This window comes from Phalacrocorax carbo, chromosome 8, assembly GCF_963921805.1.
Source record: "Phalacrocorax carbo chromosome 8, bPhaCar2.1, whole genome shotgun sequence".
NCBI lineage: Eukaryota > Metazoa > Chordata > Aves > Suliformes > Phalacrocoracidae > Phalacrocorax > Phalacrocorax carbo.
The window spans coordinates 2,895,040-2,916,257 of record NC_087520.1 but is presented as its reverse complement, the minus strand read 5'-3'; the positions used below and the strand labels follow the sequence as shown (position 1 = coordinate 2,916,257).

Genomic DNA, 21,218 nt, shown 5'->3' with positions numbered 1-21,218 from the left:
TGTTAATACAGAGCAAGAATTGGAAACGAATTTAGCCATAAATACGCACTCTCATGGTGATTCTTTGGAAAATATATTCTATTCCTCATTAAATAGATTTATGTACTCTTGTTAATATGGGTCGTTTTCCCTTGAATACTCGAGCAAGGGAATTACACGATGTTGAGAAATAATTGCATGTATCTTAAACAGAAATTCAAATGCAGATGTACTTTCAAAGAGTATTTGAACCCTAAAAGAGAATGTAGTTTCATGAAATTCCAAGAAGAAATGCAGCAAAGTGTGTAGCTGCTGTAACTGCCAGTCTCAGGCTTCTGAAAGATGTCATGTTTGCTTCTTGAGCCTGTGCAGAAAATCACAGCCTGCACCCTACCTCCAATTACATTTGAAGGTAACATCTTCTCTTTAGTAAGACTTTGATCTTTGTACAGGCTAAGGTCGGCTTCAGTTCAGTGAGGATTTTTCCCATGTCAGAGTTTCAGAATTGTCTCTAGAAGGAGCAAATGTATTTAGAAATATCTATCTTTCCTGATATTTTATTTGAATGAATGTTACAGAGTTTTCACCAATTAAACAGTTCATGTAAACATAAGTATTAATTCAGTTACTTGCTACAATGAAAATTTTGACATTGCTTTGTTGTTTTTTTTCTTCTCCTGATTATTTTCTGGCTTTCCCAATTTTCTGATGCTGCAGTTGCAAACATACTGTGGCGAGAGGAAGGTACTGCAGTAAAGTTCTTTTGTCGTAGTGATAATGTGCTTGTCTGCTTTAATAATTCCATGATGGGCCATTCTCCACTGACTTGCCACTAACTCTATCAACTTTCACAGTTACCAGACTAAGTACAGACCAGACATTTAAAACCTAAACTATTCAAATAAGAGATGTCACCCTTGTAATATAAATCGTACCTATAACTTATTACATTTTCCCGCTATGAAATAATAGATGACCATAAAATATATTAAAATGTGAATTTTATATAAACCGCCACCAGCGTGAGGAGCCTGGGATTCTCAAGCCACATTAACAATTGCATGAGTGTCAGAAGTGCTCCCAAATTACCATAATTGAACAAGTAAGACATAAATTCAATACACTGCATTTCTAAGCAAGTAATTCAAGCTCTTCCTCCTCAGTAGCACATATTGATGTTTACTAGGTAAGCAACAAAAATTGTGTTCTTGACTGTTAGGGGAAAAAAAACCCACAACAGGTTTTGCGTCCCTCTATCCTTTAAATCGATGCAGGGTAAAGGTTGCCCCATTTCTCCTTGTTTTAATTGGCAGTTAAGATCTCTAGTCTGATCAAATTTATAGCGTGCCCTGCACAAGGTCAACACCTGTGTATCTTGGAAGCCAAATTAGAAAAAAGCCCATCCTAAACCACTAATTGACTCAAAGATATTACAGAGGCACTTGAAATGAAAATTTATTTGATTTTGAGCTGTCATAATTTCCAAAACGCCCAGTAAGATGCATCGTGCAAAGAGGCAAGGAGCTCTCAAGCAGCTCGCCCACCTGCCTCTCTAGGTACGGTGCCCAGGTGCGTGGATGAGGAGCCTCCCGGCTTCTGCCTCCTGGGCGTGCGAGCAGGTTCTTGGATCAAAGTCCAGGCTTAAGCCAGTTCATACATCTGCCAGTTGCGTATGAGGAAGCCGGGACCCTGGTGTCCTTCCAGCCTCGTGGGGAAGGTCTCTGTGTGCATCCAAACTGCTCCTGACCGCGTCCCCCTGCCCTCTGCTGTTCCTCCAGGGAGGGCCACATGCTCACCCCGCCTTTGCAGGGTGCAAAGACCCTTTCATAAGTAGCGCCTCCAGGTGCCCAAAATGTCAGTTGTGCTTCATGCCCTTGACCTGGAGCTTTCCGGTGTGCTGTGGCTTGGCCCAAAGGGTTTTAGGGGCAGAAGGAAAGTGCCAGCCCTTAGTGCTACCTCGGGCAGGTAAGCAAGCGCCCGATGCCTACCTGCCGTCCCGCTGTTGGCTGCAGGCGTGTACACGTAGCAAACGCAGCCGACTGGAGGTCGTGAGATGTGGCACAGCCACCTGAGACAGGTCTCCAGCACTGATTGCCAAATATGCCACCTGCACACAATGAGGAGTGTCTCTTTACTGCAGATGTCCCTGTAAATGGCGTTACGGGCACTAAGAATTGCCATTTCCCTTCTCCTTGGAAGTGAGATCTCTGTGCATCTAATCAGTCCGGCATCATCTGCTTGATGCTACGTGGCTGTTTATATACTGCGTCCCTTATGCTCCTTTTTAAAGGAAGTAGCTGGATAACCCTACCAGATGTAGAAGTATCGTAATACCTAAAGAACAAATAAGAAGTTGGTTGCAGAAAGTCTTATTATAATTCTGCTAAACAATATGGACTTACTGCTTATCAACCGTGCACATTTTAAATAAAAGTATGAGCAATGTACAGGGAAAACATGGGCAGTAGAAGCAGATTTACTATTGATGTTCCTAAACAAATCAGTATCTTTCAAGCAGGTTTATTCCCCCACCTGTTTGTTCTATAGTATTTGATTGGCACATTCGTTCTAGACAAAGAATCCATAGAACATACTTTAGCATGTGAAATCTTGGCACAGAGAAAGCTGGAAGATAGGCATGGTATTTTTGTTTTTACGCTTTAATGTATCCTTTCGATTCCATTAAAATGAAAACTTACGTGCAAGCAGCAATATTAACAAACGGATTGGTAGACTTGAGCTCCTTTAAAATGATCACATCCCCACGCCCACAAGGTCTCTGGTAACAAGCTATTGGGAAAATGCCCAGACAGAACATTGTGTAGAACAAGCTTTTGCTGCGAATCAAAGTTTTAACACAAGTACTTGGTCATTTTAAAAGTCAGTCTATCGGTCTGTTCTCAAAACCTTTCACAAGTAAAACCTCAAGAAATGAGTGCACATAGCATGACCAGCCAGTTAGGCGTGGAACTGGAAGCACGCACAATGTTTCCTCTATGTACAAACTAGTTTTTAAGTAGAGAAAACTACGAGCAGCCCAAATGTAAGGTAGAGACTTGTTTTCATGCCAACGTTCATTTTGGCAGTGAGTGTCGCTTTCTTTCTACCCGGATAAAGGGAGCATATCGTGCCAGCAGGCAATCATCAGCTATATGAATGTATGTACTTAAAAAGCTGAAAGCCTTTTTGTACCAAATTTAAGTTCTAAAATACTTCCAGGCATTTAGATTAAATGGAGGAAATTTATTCAAGTATCAGATCAGTGTTCCACAGTGACAAATTTGCCCTTTGATCTCAAAGGAGGGAAGTACAGCCGTACGCTCAGATGGAGACTGTAAGCCTCAAATAAAGAAAACCTGTGGTCATCAGGTGTCCTCCTGAAGTTTTTTAAAAATAAAGGTGTTAGAGTCAACTTCATCTGGAATGGTTCAAATAAGAAGTTATGTTTAGGAGGCCCTTCCCATTCTTCATGGGGGTTTTGTTAAGTTTTTTGTTATAGAGATGAGGTATGTTGCCTTTTATAAAGCCTTTAGTTTTTTAACTGGTCGTGCAATCCAGCCTGAAATGTCTTGAATTAAAAAGGGGAAGAAAGAGAAGCCCTCCTCGTTAGTCCCCCAGTTCCCAACCTAGCACCTGCCTCGCTAGTATAACTAACACAACTGAGCAGAATTCTCCATTGCCCACCTCGGTAATGAAGTCATTCCCCAGGCCAGGGCGTCGCAGCGGTATAATCAGGCGCGGAGTCTGCCTTACCGATGTCCATGAGATTGTTTACAGGTGTACCCAGGTCAAGACTCGGCAAATACTTTGTAGGTCACAATAAAACACGTAGCTTGTCTAGTTAAAAAACCTGCTTTGTCTAAAACTCAGTGTGAAGATCGCTCTCTGAAGAAACGTATTTTAATTTAAATTGGTAAACTTTTTTAAAAAGAGAGTACCTGAATGCTGTTAGCAGTTTGTATCATATTTTAACCAGTCAGCAGAAAAACTTGCACTTGTTTTACTGTAAAATAAGTGGTGGGACTTGCCAAGTCACTAACTCTAAACCTACTGGGGTGAAATTATTGTTCAAGTATTTTCGTGACTAATTAAGGCCTTAGTTCTGAAATACACCCTCATTATAATAGGCTCATCAGACTAAATCACGCTACTATCGTGCATGAAAATAATAATAAGCATCTTCACAATGGTCATAATTTGTTGCCTGCCTGTTTCCACTTCTTAGGATTAAAATCCTTTGCTCATGAAAATATGTGCACTCATTCCAGCCAGGGTCAAATTCTGCCCTCTGACGTATTCACTCAAATCCCACCAAAGCAGGTGGGAGTTGTGTGCGTGCTGTGAGCGCGGATTTTGGTCCAAAGTGCCCGAATGAAATGTTTTAACAATATACTAGGAAAAAATTAGCCCTTAGTCCATAAAGATCACTTAGTTCTCGATGGAGGTTCGGTAGCTTTTTTTCCCTACCTGCATGATCCCTCACTGTGGCATCACATTTAAGGATCATGGCTCCTGTACCCGCCTGATGCCCTAACTGGGGTATTTCTGTGGTAGGGTTTAGAGAGGCTCACCTTGAACATTGCCAATACAGCAAGCAGCACATGCTGAGACGTTGTACTCTGAAGCCACTTATTTGGCACAAAAAGAGGGGGTTTTAGCACCAAAAAAACCCCCTTCTAACCTTATTACAAAATTTTCCAAAAATGCATTTATCCAAATTATACATGTTTTTCTTGTGAAGTTTTCCTGCGATGATCTAGACCGCAATCCTGCAAACACTTAAGAGCTGTGAGAAACTCCGTAGACGTGAGCAGTGTTCAGAGCTGCCACCACAGGGGCAGCCGAGGGAACTGTAGCGCTGAACGTTGTTCAGATCTGTAGAACCAGGACCTTATTTCTCCATGGGTAAAATGTAATTAATTAGAAATTACAAATTATCACATCGCCGTATCCTTGGCAGATAAGTACACTATCAGCATTACCGGGGGTGACAGTGGTCATTGCAAACACTTACTGGTGGTGGTATGAAAAAGAAGAAATGATGCTTGGATCTTTCCAACTGGAGCGTTTGGAAAGATCCTGACCATCTCTTAAAGATGCTCGTTACTGCAATTTTATGTAGCTGAGGAACAACTAAATTATCAGTGGTTTAAGGCATTTCTGCATGGCAGAAATGAGAAAACACGATCTCCTAGCAGCAAAGCAATGACAGCCAGCCAGTTTTCCAAATCTCCTGGAATGCCCCAGTTGGATAAATGAGCGCTATTGCGATGCCGAACTACTCCACATTTGTGAAATACAGTTTGCAAGATTTCAAAAATGTATTTGTTTTGGTGGCTGTAGTTAGTTCATCCAGATGGTTTAAGAAAATAGGGAAATATATATTTTTTCATTCATGGACCGGATGTTAAGCACTTTGGTTTTGCATCACAGTTACAAGAAGTCAAACTACCTGTAACGGGACAGCCTTCGGATTCATTTTAACTACAGCTTCTCTCTCAGTTCTCAAATTACTAGCAAGCTATTTTTAATGAAATCATAGAAAAAGTCAGAATCTGAGGGGGTTATCAGTGCGATACAGGGGCTGCTTGGAATCACATGCCGATGTGGTACATAGGCACAAGACCTGAACGTAGTCATTTGCGTACGGCCGCCGCCACCAAGGCAATGCATTTTTGAATGTGTCTGTTCCTCTTCACTCCTTGAAGCCCTCGTTGTGACATGAAATTTGATTTTGTGAATGCACCGACTGCATCCAAATGACCAACTTTTATGTAAGGCAGATTCTGTGTGTTGGGGGAGGAGGGAGAGTTCTTAAAAAAAGCCCTAACAGCAATGATACATACAAAAAACCCCAATCCTACTCCTTTTGCTTTATCCCCCTTCAAGGCCTGAGTGTTGGGAATATGTTCTATGTCTTTTCTGATGATGGGATCACAGTCCTTCAGCCAAACGAATGTGAAATCCGGAGACACATCAGGCCCGAAGAGAGGATTTTCACAAGTTATGTAAGTCCTAAACCCGGTAGCTGCAGCCGACAGCTGGGAAACTTTCCTTTAATCTCTTCAAAGGTTGTTATTGCTAAAGGATGCATTTGACACAGTGATGCTGGAGTTTGGTGGGCTTCATGTGGCATCCCTGCGGTGTATCATCTTCTCCCCTTGAAAATTAAGGGAACCATGTATGCTCTGAGACTGACGTGGAGGATTACTGACACGCCGCAGAGAATTTGACTACAGTTATCTTGTCAAAATGTAGGAAAAGATTTTCACTTGTCCTGTTTGACCTCTTTACATATCTACACCCAAAAGTTGTAACGGGACTGTAGGGAAAGTACAAAAGTAAATAGCGGAGAGATGCAGGCATCGCTGACTGGTGCTAGCTGGCCCCTTTTACTGGTGGCTCCGTAGGCAAAGGAGTGGGCCACTTTGAGCTCTTTATGACTAGTTTCCCAGGTTAAACCGGAGCAGGGAGGTGGATAAGGGTGCACGGAGGATGGTCGGACCATGCTGGTGCTCTGCATCTTCTGCCGCTGAACCGGGGACCGGCGCCATCCTTGTTTGCTGCCTGGCATTTTCTGCCAGCGCTGAGTTTACCTGACCCTTGCTTTAGGAAATCACAAGGTAAATTTGTTGGACTGTCAGTGAATGTCAAGCACTGGCTCCCACACTGTGGAGCTCAACGTGGCACGTGGGATAACGCATGCCTGGAGGCCCTGCGAGGCCAATGTTTTCAGCAACCTGTGTTGTGTACTCTTGTGTGATAACACACATATATATGCTCATAAGGCTATCAAATCTCATAAAATACAGGTGCTGAAATACGTCTAGAAATGGTTTGTAAGTCACTCCTTTATTTAGGTTTTTCTTAAAGGCTCAATTTATAGGGGAAGCTGAGAACGTGACTCCCTTCTGAAGAAAAGGACTCAGCCTTGCTTTCAATTTTGGGAGGAGTAAAAGGGGAGAATCACTACCACGAGCCCTGCAGGCTGGGTCGGGCTCTGCTGCCATGGGTCAAGATCTTCTTGTGAGTCTGTATTCGGTATTTTTTAAATTTCCATAAATTTGCCATTGATATTGGGTTGGTTTTTTTTTTCCCACTGGGTTTTAATATACCTTAATAGGAATCCAGACTGATGCTCATCCCAAGGCTGGTCCTTAGCATGGGCTTGAAATTACTAAGCCACACTTGAGCTGTTGCTACTCAAAGTCAGAAATCTTGTGTTTCTTTTCCAAAGAGCTGTAAATATTGAAGAGGTGGTTCTGGAGAAACAGCTTGAAAAGAACAAAGGAGAGAGGGCACTTAACAAAATAATGTCAGCACAGTGGTGGGCACGAAAGGGATCTTTAACGTCATTATTTGGCTGCCTTTCAGAGAGACCTCTAAGGGTTTCCTACAGGCATCATAGGGCCTTTTGCCTTGGTATAGGGAGGATTGACTTTTTTTCTCCTCCCTTTTCCCTTTTAGTATCTTGAGTGTTTGCTGCATAGACACTGACACCAGCCTGCAACTTTAGGAGGGTTTCTACAACAAAGGTTTCTTCGTTTGCCGTGAGAGGGCATAGAAGCAGATAGAGCAGCTGCAGCTTGAGCACTGGAGCAGAAAGGCCGGTGACCTTTCCCTGCTCTCGTTGGTTGGGGTGGATGCTGTGTTGTGAGAGCCCCAGCCCAGTACACAGCCGAGGATGAGGAGGGCAGTTTGGAAGCTGTCAGGTGCTTGGCTGTGTGAACCGCTGCTGGAAGCCCAAGGCTCGGGTTTTATAGCATCTTTTACCTTGTAGTAGAGTAGATCCCCAGCCTGGCTGGAGGGCCAGAAAGGAAAATGCAGCCAGACTGTTGAGTCCTGTATCTTCAACCCTTACACGTGATCTCCACCAAGGTACCTAGCCAACAGAGCTGTGTGCTTAGAGGTGAAATCTTTTTATCCATAACCATCGCTCTGGTACAGACCCCATCTCAGCATTGTTTTTTCTTGCACCTCCTCTTTCCCTGAAAAGCTCTGCTGCTCTAATCGCTTTCCCCTTAGGGAGGCTGTGCCATTATTTAAAGTGACCCAGCTGTTTTATTGACAAGATTTAAAACCAACAGTTGTGCTCACTGAAATATATATGTGTTCATTTAGTTTCACCCTTGTTTCCACACCACAGCCTGGTCCCACACAAACACCCTTTCAAGTAAAGCAACTCAACAGACGGAAGAGCGATGAAGAGTAGCCAACGTGCAGAAGCTTGTTGGTGAGACACTTCAAACTCAGAGTACCAGTGAGCTCCCACTAAAGCTAATACCAGTTTTGCCCAGGAGTCAGTGAGTGGAGGATAAGAGACAAAATATGGCACCAGGCAGCTGTGAACTGGATTTGCTTCCTTTTCCACAGGGGGAGTTTCTGTGTTGGAGCAATAAACCGTAGGACCCTTCTTGTTCTGCTACCGTTTGCCTGAGCACAAGCGTCGTAGAGCACGCTCTCCTGAACGGAAAATGAAGACTTTATGAAAAATATAAAGCTATGATTCAACGAATGTAAATCACTGTTTTTTTCAAAGCACAGACTGATATTTCTGTTGCTAATAAATGCTGACAGTCTTGATGAACCACGGCGTACTTCAAAAGATAGATCCATAGGCTGTGTGGTTATTTAAATTCAATGTGAGTTTGCAGGAGGCCCAGCTGTTTAATGTCACTGGGTAGAGCCAGGCTGCAGTGTGGTCCCTGATAAAATAATTATTTCGTGTTTTCCAGAAGAGAAAGGGGAAAAATATCATCCTAATGGAATCCCCCAGGAATTTTTTACCTACGGTTTTTAAGGCTAAGCTTCTTGCTGCTCCAGCCCCTGAAGCTGTAGGAATTAAACCTTTTCTCCTCTTCTTTTTTCCTTTTTCCCCTCCAGGAAGAGATCTGCCCTGGAGTGGAAGGTGAAGGCACTCAGTCCTGCCTCTGGGCTTCAGCGGTCAATGTCAGAGACAAGTACATTTATGTGACACAGCCTAAGCAGAACAGAGTCGTGATAATTGATATCCAGAGTCAGAAAGCCATACAGGTACTTGCAAGGGGAATTATTTATTCACCGATGGCAAAAAACTTGATATGGGACAAAAAAGGTAGATCTTTACCCATTAGATCTGCTGACATCACTGAGAAGTTGGGCCTGTGTTGCTTTCACCCAAGAGGTCACCCTGTGTCGTTCGCTGTTCTGTAACCTCGCTAGCAGGAAAAAAAACTCCTTTACAGGTTGGATATCACAGTCTCAGGGCTGCATCTGCAGCCAGGCTTGCAGCTAGTGTGGGAAAATAATGCTAGGATGAATTTCTGGCTTGTGCTTACTGAGCCACTGCCTGACCTCGGTTATAAGCAGGTTGGGAAGAATGAACTGCTGTGGGTATAATTCAAGCAGAAATTGGCCCCTGATTTACTGGCCGTAAGTCACAGCATAAGATGGAGCGATGCCCAGCTGGAAAGCGGCATCGAGCAGCCCAATTTTTCTACGACTGGTGCTGCTGCTGATCCCCCAATTGATCTGAAGGCAAAGCTGCCCGAACGAGTGTAACAGCGGTGCGTGGGAATGTCTGCAGGAGAGAATATAATACTTGTCACGTGCATTGGGGTCACTGTGTAAAATCCTATCTCTGGTTTCTTTTAAGTCCTTGGATGTTGACCCCTTACCAACCAAATTACATTATGACAAGTCCCACGACCAAGTGTGGGTGCTTAGCTGGGGCGACATGCGGAAGTCCTCACCAACGCTGCAGGTAAGTCCTTACGCGTCTGAGCCTTTGCCCTTGGCGTGGCATCGTCGGTAGGAAGGTGGTGACTGGTTGGTTGCAGGTAATTAACAGCATTTAATGGTCTGGATATAAAGCCGCTCTTTAATTTGCATATCTAGTGTGTTTTATTCATCTCTCCTCCGTCCATCCTCACATATTTTTCCTGCTGTTTAATTTGTTTTTGAGCAATGACTGTGCCGTAGGCTGGCAGCAGGGCTGCTTTGTTGCCAAGGTCTGTTTTGTTTTAAGGCTGATGACAGAGCCAAGTGCCATAAAGTCATACAGCAAGGGCTGGCAGCTGACTGCGAGCAGTATGAGCCTGCGACGCTCCAAGTCATTTGTGCAGCCTGCGTGAGGGCAGCTTCTTTTTAACTCGATTGGGGTCTAAAAGCAGTGGGTACCAAGAAGCCACAAAGAACGTACTTTCTGCATAGAAATCTGTTACTCTTTAGGCTGTTGGTAGTGAGTCAGGCTGAGCAGCACATTCAAGGATAAGCATAGGGCAGGGACTAAGTGTGTGTTCAGTGCAGAGCTGCAGCACGCCCTTCTCAGACATTATGATGACCTGCCAGTCTTTCTGTCTGCAGTGTTTGGGGGCATGCCATGTAAAAAGAAGCATTAAAAGGTGAATGCATTGTACAGTGCCTCAAAATTCATACCTCTCTCAGGATTACTAGCCTATCACCCTCGTTATGGATTGGTTAAAACCACCCTATTCTCCAGTTTGGTAAAAGCATTTACCTCTTCTTATCTTCCACGTAGGAGAAGGCCAGGTTTTCTGCCAGTGCACTAAATCGCTACTCATTTCCTTTGTACTCATTTTGTCATTTGTCTCTCAGCCTCCTTTCGGATGATGATGGAGCACAATGTGGCAGAATTGTTCCTCTCACAATAAAATGCAAAAAGCAGCTCTCCAGGGCATGAAAAAGAAACCCATAAACAGCAAAAGTAAAACCTCAGGGACATGTTCTGTTATTGGGTGTCAGTGACTCCACTGGAGGGGTGCCAGTGAGGTCCCTGGAGCCCCTCCGCGCTCAGCACTGTCAGACCCACACTGATATTGGGGCCCAGCAGTGCACGTAGGCTTGGATGACTGAATTAGCTTCCGTTTCTGGATTGCCCTGGAGGATTCATCCTTCTGTTGGCGGTACAGGAACACTAAGTGCAGGCACCTAATTGGGCGTTTTGCTGCTGCTGTATGTCATACGACAGAGCTGACACCAGAGCTGATTTGATCCATCCAGATATACCCTTCTCTAGTAGTTCTTCTCTGGCACTTGCTGCCTAACCTTTCTGGAAACATAGGTGTCACGTGAATACTGCTTCTTCCAGCAAGGTTTGCTTCTAAGGCTACGTTAAAGCATTCCCCAACAGGCAGAGAAGAAGGGTGACTGTGCTTCCTAACCCAAAAACGTACAAATCTGGACTCTACGTTAGTTGTGGGGCTGCCCGAGGCTTCGCTGGAGATGCTGCCCCATGAAGGTGGGACGGGCCATCCCCACCAGCCACGTGCAAGATAATGGCCGCAGCCTGCAGACTTCCAGCGGTAAAGAGTGGACCAGCAACTCAACATGGGCATTTTCAGGAAAAGACAAATAAATGAAGGTTTCTGAGGCAATGCCACCAGCTTGTCTCACCTGGGGGTGAGCAGTTTCCTGTGCAGGGTGTGAGGAGACAAAATGGGCTCTCTTTACCCTTTCTGACTTAATTTCTTCCATCCAGCTGTGAGAGGTTTCTGTAATTAAAGGAGAGATGGCACAAGCATGTGATTATTAAGAAGAACACACCGTCTGCACAGCTGGAAACTTGTTATAAGGCTCCAGCTCTCAGTTAGTCCTCTCTGTTATCTTTATGAAGTGCACTTACACACGTGGAGAATGAGATAAGCATCAGCATCACCAAATCTCTTCTTTTTTTCCGACCTTCTTTCCTGAAAGGTGGGCAGTGACTAATGTGGCAAAGTTCATTCTTAAAACCTGCAGTGGTTAGTTGCAGACGTGCAGTAAAACATCTTTTTAACAAAGCTGCTGCGGCAGAGGTTGATCTAAATTTCTACTCGTTCTTTGGAAGTCAGGGATTTATCAAACAGCCCGTGCAGCCGGCTGATGGGATGCTGTTGTTTAGCCATTACCGGCTTGTGGGAAGCAAACGTCTGGCCTCGTGGAAGCCCTGTGCGAGAGTGGGCATCTTTCTTGAGCAATCTAATTGGAAGACATCTAAATGGCACGACCGGAACAGCTGCCTGAACTAAAGCTTGTAGGGTTTTAGAATTTCCTTAATGAATTATGTAGCTATAAATTCAAAGCAACTACTGTTGCACATCTGAGCAGCAGAAGTTCCTAATGGATGGACTAAAGTAATCTGGAACTGAGCAAACAATTTGAGTATTTAACATTTTAATTATTGAAAACTGCTACCTCTCCTTTGCCGGAGCGGTGGAGGCGCTGAGTTCCCATGGCCGTGGAGGTGTGCGCTGTGCTGGAGGGCAGCACGAGGAGGGAGGGCAGCCAAAGGGCCGTCCTCTGCTCTGCCCTGAATTTTATATGGTGCGGTGGATGGACAAACGGTTCTCCTTCAGAGGGATAATTAACCACTGTGCATTAGTGTTTGATCCTTCAAGCTGGTAAATTATCGCTGTGCATTTAAGTGAGATTAATAAATATGACCATGAAATGCATGTTTATTTTAGACAGGGAGAAATAAATTATTACGGTCTGAGTGTTGTCATGCTACTTCAGCTCCTGCATGACTGCTCTTGCTCGAGATATAAACATCCTATGAAAGCAGAGTTGCGTACTTACCTTACAAATGCCAAGCTTCAGATACTATTTATTAGCACACCTCTTTCCAGACAGCTACACCAAACAATATTTTGAAGTCATTCATCAATTTAAGTCTACTACATCCCTGGGAAGAGCCGCTCGGTACCGTGTATGGCGATGTAATCTGTATTTACCTTTCTGCCTTACTTGCTGCTCTTCCTGTACTCAACCTTGTGTGTATTTATTGTAGGTAATACCAGAGGCGAGTGCCGGGGAGGATCAGCATGTCATCCGCACGCCGTTTGAAGGAGTGGATGATTTTTTTATACCACCTACAAATCTTATTATTAATCACGTTAGGTAAGAAATTATCTTAATGAAGAGCAACAGTGACCGCACTGCTCTCTTCTAGCGGGCATCCTTCTGATAACCTTACAGCACTTTATGAATGTTAGTGAATGATTTTGTCATCTCTTACCCCCAGTTTCATATGTGAAATGGAGAAAGAGTTGAGCAAATAACCTATAGTTATTCAGTGAATCAATGAAATGGCAAGAACAAACCCCGGGCTTCCCTTGGAGCACACACAGGTGTCCTAACCTCGGCTTGGTCGGGGGTGCCTCCTTGCAGCAAAGCAGGACGCACTGCCCTGGCTTGCTTGTGCCGGGAGTTTCATGGCCAGAAAGCTGCCTTCCCTCCTCAAAACTGCTCTATGGATCTGGGCGGAAACCTATGTCACGGATTTACTGCCTGAAGTGTTAAAAGTTGATTCTGCCTGAAGCACAAAGCGTAGTTCTTCCACGTGCTTCCAGCTATTTGCTTGTTCAAATATTGGATCTCTATGTGAGGTGTATGGTTTGAACAGACAAATGTTATGCGCTGCATATTAAAAAAAAAAAACACCTCTCTGAACCAGCAGTTTTGAATGTTAATGTGATGTAGTGGTTAATGAGATTGTATAACTAACATACTAATAACTTGGAGTGACACTGGCTGCTTCCCAGCAGGAACAGGAAGCCTCCCATTAACGTTATCAAAACTGATGATAACTGCGCAGCAATTTATAGTGTTCTTACCATGTTCTTACATAACTGTTTAACCATCTTCTGTCCTCAGTATAGTTAAGCACTCAGAAAATCATATTGTAACTCCTTACATTAATCTTAGGTTCCCTGCAGTGAACTCTGAGGACAGGGGGGGTGGGGGGTTGCACTTAAATGATTACGTGTTGAATCTGATCCAAAATAAATAACTTTGCTTCCTGAAACACAAAATAATGAGACATACTTCATGGCTGTCATTCTTAATTCTTCCCTACCTCATTTTTCCAGTTTGCTTTCAAAATACTGTTGTGACTAATAGTAGCACCAGGAGGTAGGTGGCTCTGCTGAATGTTAAAGCCTGAGATGAGAAGGTATGGTCAGGTTTCAAAGACAGGAAGGTGGAATGATTTTGTTCAAAAAAACCACTTTTTTTGCTGTTGTTTTATTGTCTTTTGGCTTCAGTGTGATTAACCGGCTGGGTACAGATGATCTTCCGTAAGAAATATTAAATGTAGATAATTGTCTGTAGTTTTCCCTGTGCAAAGCAGAGAACGCCGTGCCTAATTTCCTATTTCATTTGTTCAGGGCCAGATCTTTGTCCGTTCTCTCTCACCCTCAGCACAGAAAAATAATTGCTCCCTGTCTAATGAGACTTACTGAGATCATGTTCTAAATTCTCCACTCAGAAACAATAAAAGCCAACACCAGCCTTTCCCGGGAAGGTGAATATTTAAGCAATCTCTTCCGCGAGCCAAGAAAATATTTGTATGCAAATGTTCCTGCATATGTATTTCAGCTGCCTGTTATTTCAGATGGATATCTAGGAATGTATCCATTTTTATTAGTTCCCAGGGTAGATTGTTGTCTATTAAAAACTCTCTAAGTGCAAGGTTTTCTTTGAGATCTCAGATCACAGGTGTCAAGCGAGCGCTGCCTCTCTTCTGCAGCTGTGTGCACACAAAACGCATTCTGACCCACTTTTTTAAATCAAAGCTTATGATAAGAACCATTTTTTAACTTCTTTGGGCATTCGGCCAAGTATTAAGGAAGTCTTGGGGAAAAAAAAATGCTGTAAGGGAAAGCATTTTTTAAAAAGTGTACTTAAAATGCATTCATCCAGGAGAAATACAAGTGTCATATCCAATTTCCCCACACACAGTGCGCTACGAAGCTTCACTGCAGATATTTTCTGAAGTCTCTAATGGATGTGAGTATAATGGGAAAATGAAAGGCTTAGCCCAGTGGTTTTCATGGAATCATACACTACATTGGCTGATTCTTCGGAAGTGAAATCATTGCCGAGTGTCTCATTGACAGATGGATTAAGAATAAAGAAATAAAACCAGTGTTTTAAGCAAAATATATGTTATCTGCATGCGAGCACCTTGTCCACATTGCACAAAGCAATTCTACATCTTTTGAGGAAGAGATACAAAACTGAGCACTCACTTCATTTCCTTCTGTCTGCCCTGAATGGATAAAAAGATACTCGATGTAAAATTAGTTTTCGGAAGTCAGTATCAGTGACCTCTGAATCCAGGGGAACACAAACAGGCTGTTTCTACGGGTTCCCTCTCAAATTAAGCAGAAACCTTTCTTGGCTATTCTTGACCTTTTCTTGTCTTCAAGCAAAGGTCAGATGTGCTGCAACATATATCTTTTACAGAACATCTATTCTCTGCTCACTGTTGTCTGCTCTCTCTTGAGACAGAAGACAAAGACCCCTTTTCTTCAGCACACCCTGGCTGGTTACGTTCCTCGAGAACCGTTTTACACCTTCCCTGGCCTGGCGGGACGGCGCTTAACAAAGTCTGCTCTACACCTCAGCCTTGCCAGCTCCCGCAGTGGTCCCCAGGCACCACGGGTAGCAAACAAACGCCGTAGCTCCCCTCTGATGCTCTAATTGCAGAGATGGGGTTGGACGCGGTCTTCGCTCCATGGTTATACATGTAGCTCGAAGCTGCGCTCTGGCCCCAACCTGGCAGGGATATGCTTTATTTTGAAGAGTTTTCTATTTTGAGATTGAAGCCTTGAGTATAAATTGAATTACATCTCTCTAGACCTGAAACAGATTAAATACAAAACTGGTCAACACTAGCCTACAGAACACCCAAGCCTTGATATCGGTCCTATTGTAAACTGCCCTTCCCAATAAAAGGCTTCAGCTCTTGAAGGTGTTATTCAAATACCCAAGCACATGCTCAGGCTTCCTGACTCAGGTTGCTAATTTTAACCGAAATATATACCTCCTTTTAGCATATTTCAGAAGCACTAAAGCGAGAGCGATTTCTTACGGAAAAGAGACAGCATTATTGCACACGCTTCCGAAGCCAACGGGACGGAGTTTCCCAGTTGCGCTGACTTGCGTCATTTCTCAAGCATATCACCGCGTCTCCAGAGGTGACGTCAGTGTCGTGTTTTCTATTTCAGGTTCGGCTTCGTCTTTAACAAATCAAAATCCGCAGTTCATAAAATTGACCTGGAAACTGTGACCCACATCAAGACCATCAACTTCCAAAACTATAGCTGCGTACCGCAGACCATGGCTTACACCCACCTGGGCGGTTACTTCTTTGTCCAGTGTAGGAGGAATAGGTCGGTGGCCGCGTCGCCGCAGCTCGTTATTGACAGTGTTACCGATGCCGTCATCGGCCCCAACGGCGACGTGTCGGGCACACCTTATATCTCACCGGACGGACGCTATTTGGTCAGTGCGGATGAAGACAGTGGCAGGATCAAAGTCCAGGCTCTAACTGTCCGAGGGGAAATCAAGTTGATTTACGACTTACAAACAAACATACACGTATCTGATCTGACATTTCAACCCTCTTTCACTGAAGGCAATCAGTACTATGTATATGCTACTTCACATTTGCAAACAGATGTGCTTTTTGTAGAGCTGTCAACGGGGAAAATGAATGTACTGAAGAATTTAAAGGACCCTATCACATCCAAAGACTGGCCCTGGAGCAAGTACAACAGAATTATGAAAGACAGTGGATTATTTGGACAGTATCTCATTACACCAGCTAAAGATTCATTGTTTGTTATAAATGGGAGGCAAAATACGTTACGCTGTGAGGTTTCAGGTATAAGGAGGGGTAACACAGTGGTCTGGGTGGGAGAGGTATGAAGGGGCAATAGCAGTAGAGCCTTCGGCAGGCAAGTACCGGTTGGACCTTTACGCTGCAACAAATGAGCAGTAGCATTGTATATTTTTACACTGGGGAAAAAAAAAAAGAAAAAAAAAAAAAAGAAAAAAAACCCCTGTATAGGCTTCATGGTACAACACTGGTCTACTTGCAAGTTTTATGATATAAGGTATGCTCTGCTAATAGGAAGTGGTTTTGAAGGGATATTTTTTATTTGGGGGTATCATTTGCGGTTATGAGAAAAATGCTGGGAAGCGACTAGTATCTCCACTGAGATATTGTATAAGCCACGAAACCTAGTGATTCTGTAGAACAAAACAGATCTTGAGTTTCCATACTGAGGAGCTTTTATGTTACGTTCAAGCCATCGGTTTTCTTTCCTGTATACCTCGCCCGTTAGCTGTGCTGACCCCCCCACCCCAACCCCGAGAGACTACAGAAGCAATGACTGCAGTTAAAATTCACCTTTGGATGATGAGGGAAACTAAGCATCAGAGAGCAGTTTTCAACCCACAGAAACATAGGAGAGCGATTTAATGAAAACTGATCAGTTTTCTCTGCAGGGTGGCTTTGGGAGGATTCACGGACGTGATTTCAGGAGGAGGCACAACAGAAATAGTAACTGTCAGCTCACTTTCTTCTGCGCTTAATTTTGCTCGTGGTACTACTGAAGGCAATGTTATGAGTCGTCCCCCCCACCTCTCCTAGGGCGTATTTGTGTGATCGTATTTGAGACATTCGGCGTGAAATATCCGGGCCATTAGCGCGGGTAAAAGCCAGGAAACACTGAGGGGGGCGGTCAGAGTTTGTAAGAAATCTTGTTCAGAAGGGGGCATTAGTCTTTCAGCAGCTTGTGAGCGCGGTCAGCTTGGGTGCAATATGCAAAATCTGCTCTTCGGGGGGAGAGAATTAGTTATGGTTATTCCCGTAGGAGGTGGCAACACTTCCAGAAATTGTTGGTTTCTCTCATTAAATATTTAGTAGTACTGAAGTCACTTGGTTCTTTGTAAAATAATAGCTCCAGTGACAGAGGGTATTTTTAATAGAAAACTCACTCATTTTCCAGTCATAGCCTCAATTTGCCTATTTCTTTTCAGACATTCTGGGAAACAATTTTTCTTTGTGATTTTTTTTCCCTTCCCATTTATAGTACGCTTGTTTATAGTCAATTATCTTACAGGCACGAGCAAAAAGACTCATGTAAAACCAGCTGAATCACCCCAGAATGCAACAGCTGGCATTGAGAAATTTCAGTAGAGTTCCCATAAAAAATCTAGATCCATGTGCACGTTTGGAAGGTGTAACAACTTTTCTAGCTGCGTTTTTCTAACTTTCTGTATCCGCCACCGTGAAGTTAATCAGGGCAAGAGCAGCTGTGGCTCGCAAAGGGCTGCAGACCAGGTGAGCGCCGCTGCCGCCACGAACGGCCGCACCCGAGCGCTTGTACCCCGCGAGATGGCTTGAAAACGCGGGCTGAAAACCCTCCCTGGCGGTAAATATCTGTTGCAGCGGAGCCGCCCGCCGGCCTTTCGTCTTGCGAGCAACCTTGTTGCCCAGGGTTTGTACGAAAGCAGCTGCTGAACGCATCCGGCGATAGGTAGTGGCGCAGTGATTATTTTGGGACGCAGATGCTTGAAGTCACCCATTTCACAATGCACGCAGAGGGATTTTTAAAGGAGAAGGTTGCAGACTAACAAACACTGGTAATATTTGCTTTAAATGTTAAACTTTACCAAAAGAGTAGCATTTTAGCATGGCTGTAGACCTGAAGTAATTTAAACCATTTCGGTTCTATAGAGAACATATAAAAATCTGTTCAGACAGACGAAGAAGGGGAGCTGAATCCTATGAATTCACTAAACATGGAGTCCTTGAAATCGCCCTTCAACACCCATAGGCTGAAACCCACATCTCTTCACTTACGAGCCATAGGGGTTAGAAGAGACTGTCCCATCATTGCGACGCAGACATAGCAAACAGATTGGCGTAGCCTTCCTTTAGCAATGCATGGTGTCCATGATTTTCTACTCATCTGGTTAGGAAACACACCCATGTCAAGGAAAGGAGACGACCAGCTTTGTAAGTACCTTTAAATATGCACAACTCCTTTCTTGAACGAAGCTGTATCCATACATTGCAGTCATCCTAAATGTGTTTTACCGAGGCCAAACGCTGCTCTCGTGTTCTCTTTTATGACTTCTTGAATATTTTACGATGCCTATGGTAAGTTTCCCTGTAGAGACGTTCATTGTGTCATAGATCAAGCAAACAGTACTTTTTTAAGAATATTAAAAACCTGTATATATCTGTTCAGGTAAATATTCTTGAGGCTGGTTTATATATAGGCTGTGAAAGATGTGTAACAGACCTCACTTCTTCCTGTTTGTCGCAAAATGTTGGAATAGCGTTCACTTGAAAAATCCCACTTGGACCTTCCAAAGATGTTCCCTTTCTTCCCTCCTCAGCCCAAGTCCTGGTGATGTGTTTTCTAAATTATCCTAATGGTTATATATCATACTTAGAAAATGAAGTACAACTTAGATTGTCCACACTACTTGTGAACAGTTCCAATGACAGTCAAACCTGCCATTAAAGTGCTGCACATTTCTTACTCTGATTTTATTTTTTTTATGACACAGAAATTTTATAAATACCCAAAAAATGTTTCAACTCATTTTTGCCTTTCAACTCTGTCAAAAAGAGACTACGTTTCCTTGTTTGCACTTTCTTTCCCACCCTCTTCGTGTTCTCCACCAATTCACTATTAATTCCTAACTAATAAATTAATCACAGTGATTAATTGAAATAAATTTAAATGGAATTAATGACCATTTAGGCATCCTGTGGCACTCATATATCAGGTGGGTATTCTGACACTAGAATCACGGGGAAAAAGACAGTTCCTGGTTGACTTCTGGTCCCCAGATGAGCTGTATTTTCCTATTTTCCATTCGCTGTTGAGGTTGAACGGCAGTAGAATGGAAATACTGTTTTGTCGATTATCTCCCTCAATATTTTCACTTTCTGAATGAGCGAGAGTTTTTACTGACCACCTTTAACTGTGCAGTTCAGTGACTATTTAGAAACCATCCACTTCTCTTTTAAATCGGAGCGAAAAGTCACGAGTGCCTTGGTTTGGCATCTGTGACAATAATTAAACTGTTCTTATCATTTAATACTTTGCTTATTTTTTTTACCGCTACCAAAAAAAACCAGCAGAAGTCCCAAAAGGTTTCAGTGGGCGGCGGTGGGCATGCCCGCAGGAGGGGTGGGAGGCGGGAAACTCGCAGGGCTGCTCGGACACCCCCAAAAAGGGGCTTGGCGAGGGGGGGGCTGTCGACAAACACCCACCGAAGGAGTTTGGCCGTCGGGCTGGGTTGACCTCCGTGAACATGGCTTTGCCCGAGAGACACACGAGTCCTGATGACCTGTCGACAAGTGCTTATCTGCTTGATTTATACCATGATTAGGTCTTAATTAATAGAGCGCCCGCTAGCATGCTAGGTACCAAGTAAAACAGATAAAAAGGCCGAGGTCTCAGTCCTGTAAGGAGGTAAGAGCTAATTCCCTGTATGACCCTACAGCCGGTCAACAGAATTAACAGGAAAGCGGGAACTGAGGCTGGGGGAGACGCAAGAGCTGACCTAAGTGCAATAACCTGGTTATTCATCAAAGATACGGGCATGCCATAAGGCCTGTATATTTTTTTTTTTCCCCTAAGACCCCATTCGGGGCTTTATTTTAAGTGAACATCCCTAGGGTTGCGTGCGCAGCTGATGCCTTTCTTCCTCAAACCCCTGGGACTGGGACTAGGCCACTTAACTTCGGGGATTTCCCTGCCTGCTGCGTATCCTATGACTCGCCACCTCATCCTCGGGTAATTTCTCCCTTAGAAAACCCGGGGGTAAATCCTGCTTGTTTTAGCGAGTTGCACCCCGCAAGGCGAGCAGCCAGCGCCCCGCTTCCGTGCCGGATTACAGCCCCGGCTCTACCTCCCAGCTGAAACCCGCATTTGTTGCTTGGCTCGCTGCTTTGCACATTTTCTCATGGACTAACCAAAAATAACCCCCAAAAAACCCTCCAGTATGGTTAGGTTATGGCAAACAAAGCCGTGCTCAAGGTTATATTGAGCTTTTCTAGTGCTGCTGCTGGCAGCCTGTCCCGGCCTCCCTCGCGTGCATCTCGGCTGCCAGCTGTGCGCTCTCGCGGCAGGTACCACCAGCTGCCGTTCCTCAAACGCTTTGAAATCCTTTCTGGCTTTCACCCCTCCTTCCCCCTTCGTGCATCTCTGGGGCACGAGGCGCCGCAGCGCAGGCACAGCTCCTGCCGCGTCGCCGTGCCGCGCTCCCGGCCAGCCGCCGCCGGCTTCGCCCAGTCCCCCCGGAGCAAGACAGTTTTGTCTGGTTTATTCCCTCGTTGCTTTTTGAAGCAGTCTGAAATAAAACACAGGGAGCTCTCTCCATCTTGAGGCCAGGAAAACCTGGGTGTTTCTTTTAAAAAAGAGGTGGTTCAGTGATACTAGGTG

At 44.2% G+C, this 21,218-nt stretch overlaps 1 protein-coding gene across 2 annotated transcripts in view; it reads left to right on the top strand.

Moving 5' to 3' along the window:
* FSTL4 (follistatin like 4) overlaps window positions 1-19,799 on the top strand; it is a 247,838-nt gene extending 228,039 nt beyond the window's left edge. The window contains exons 11-16 of one of the 2 annotated variants that reach the window (XM_064458303.1): window positions 697-723; window positions 5,869-5,987; window positions 8,863-9,012; window positions 9,614-9,721; window positions 12,749-12,858; window positions 15,972-19,799. In XM_064458303.1, the coding sequence (XP_064314373.1) occupies window positions 697-723; window positions 5,869-5,987; window positions 8,863-9,012; window positions 9,614-9,721; window positions 12,749-12,858; window positions 15,972-16,674 (1,217 nt within the window). In that variant the 3' untranslated portion in view covers window positions 16,675-19,799. The remainder of the gene's footprint in view (window positions 1-696; window positions 724-5,868; window positions 5,988-8,862; window positions 9,013-9,613; window positions 9,722-12,748; window positions 12,859-15,971) is intronic. The other variant, XM_064458304.1, reaches the window with a different exon arrangement.
* The last annotated feature ends 1,419 nt before the right edge of the window (window positions 19,800-21,218 follow it).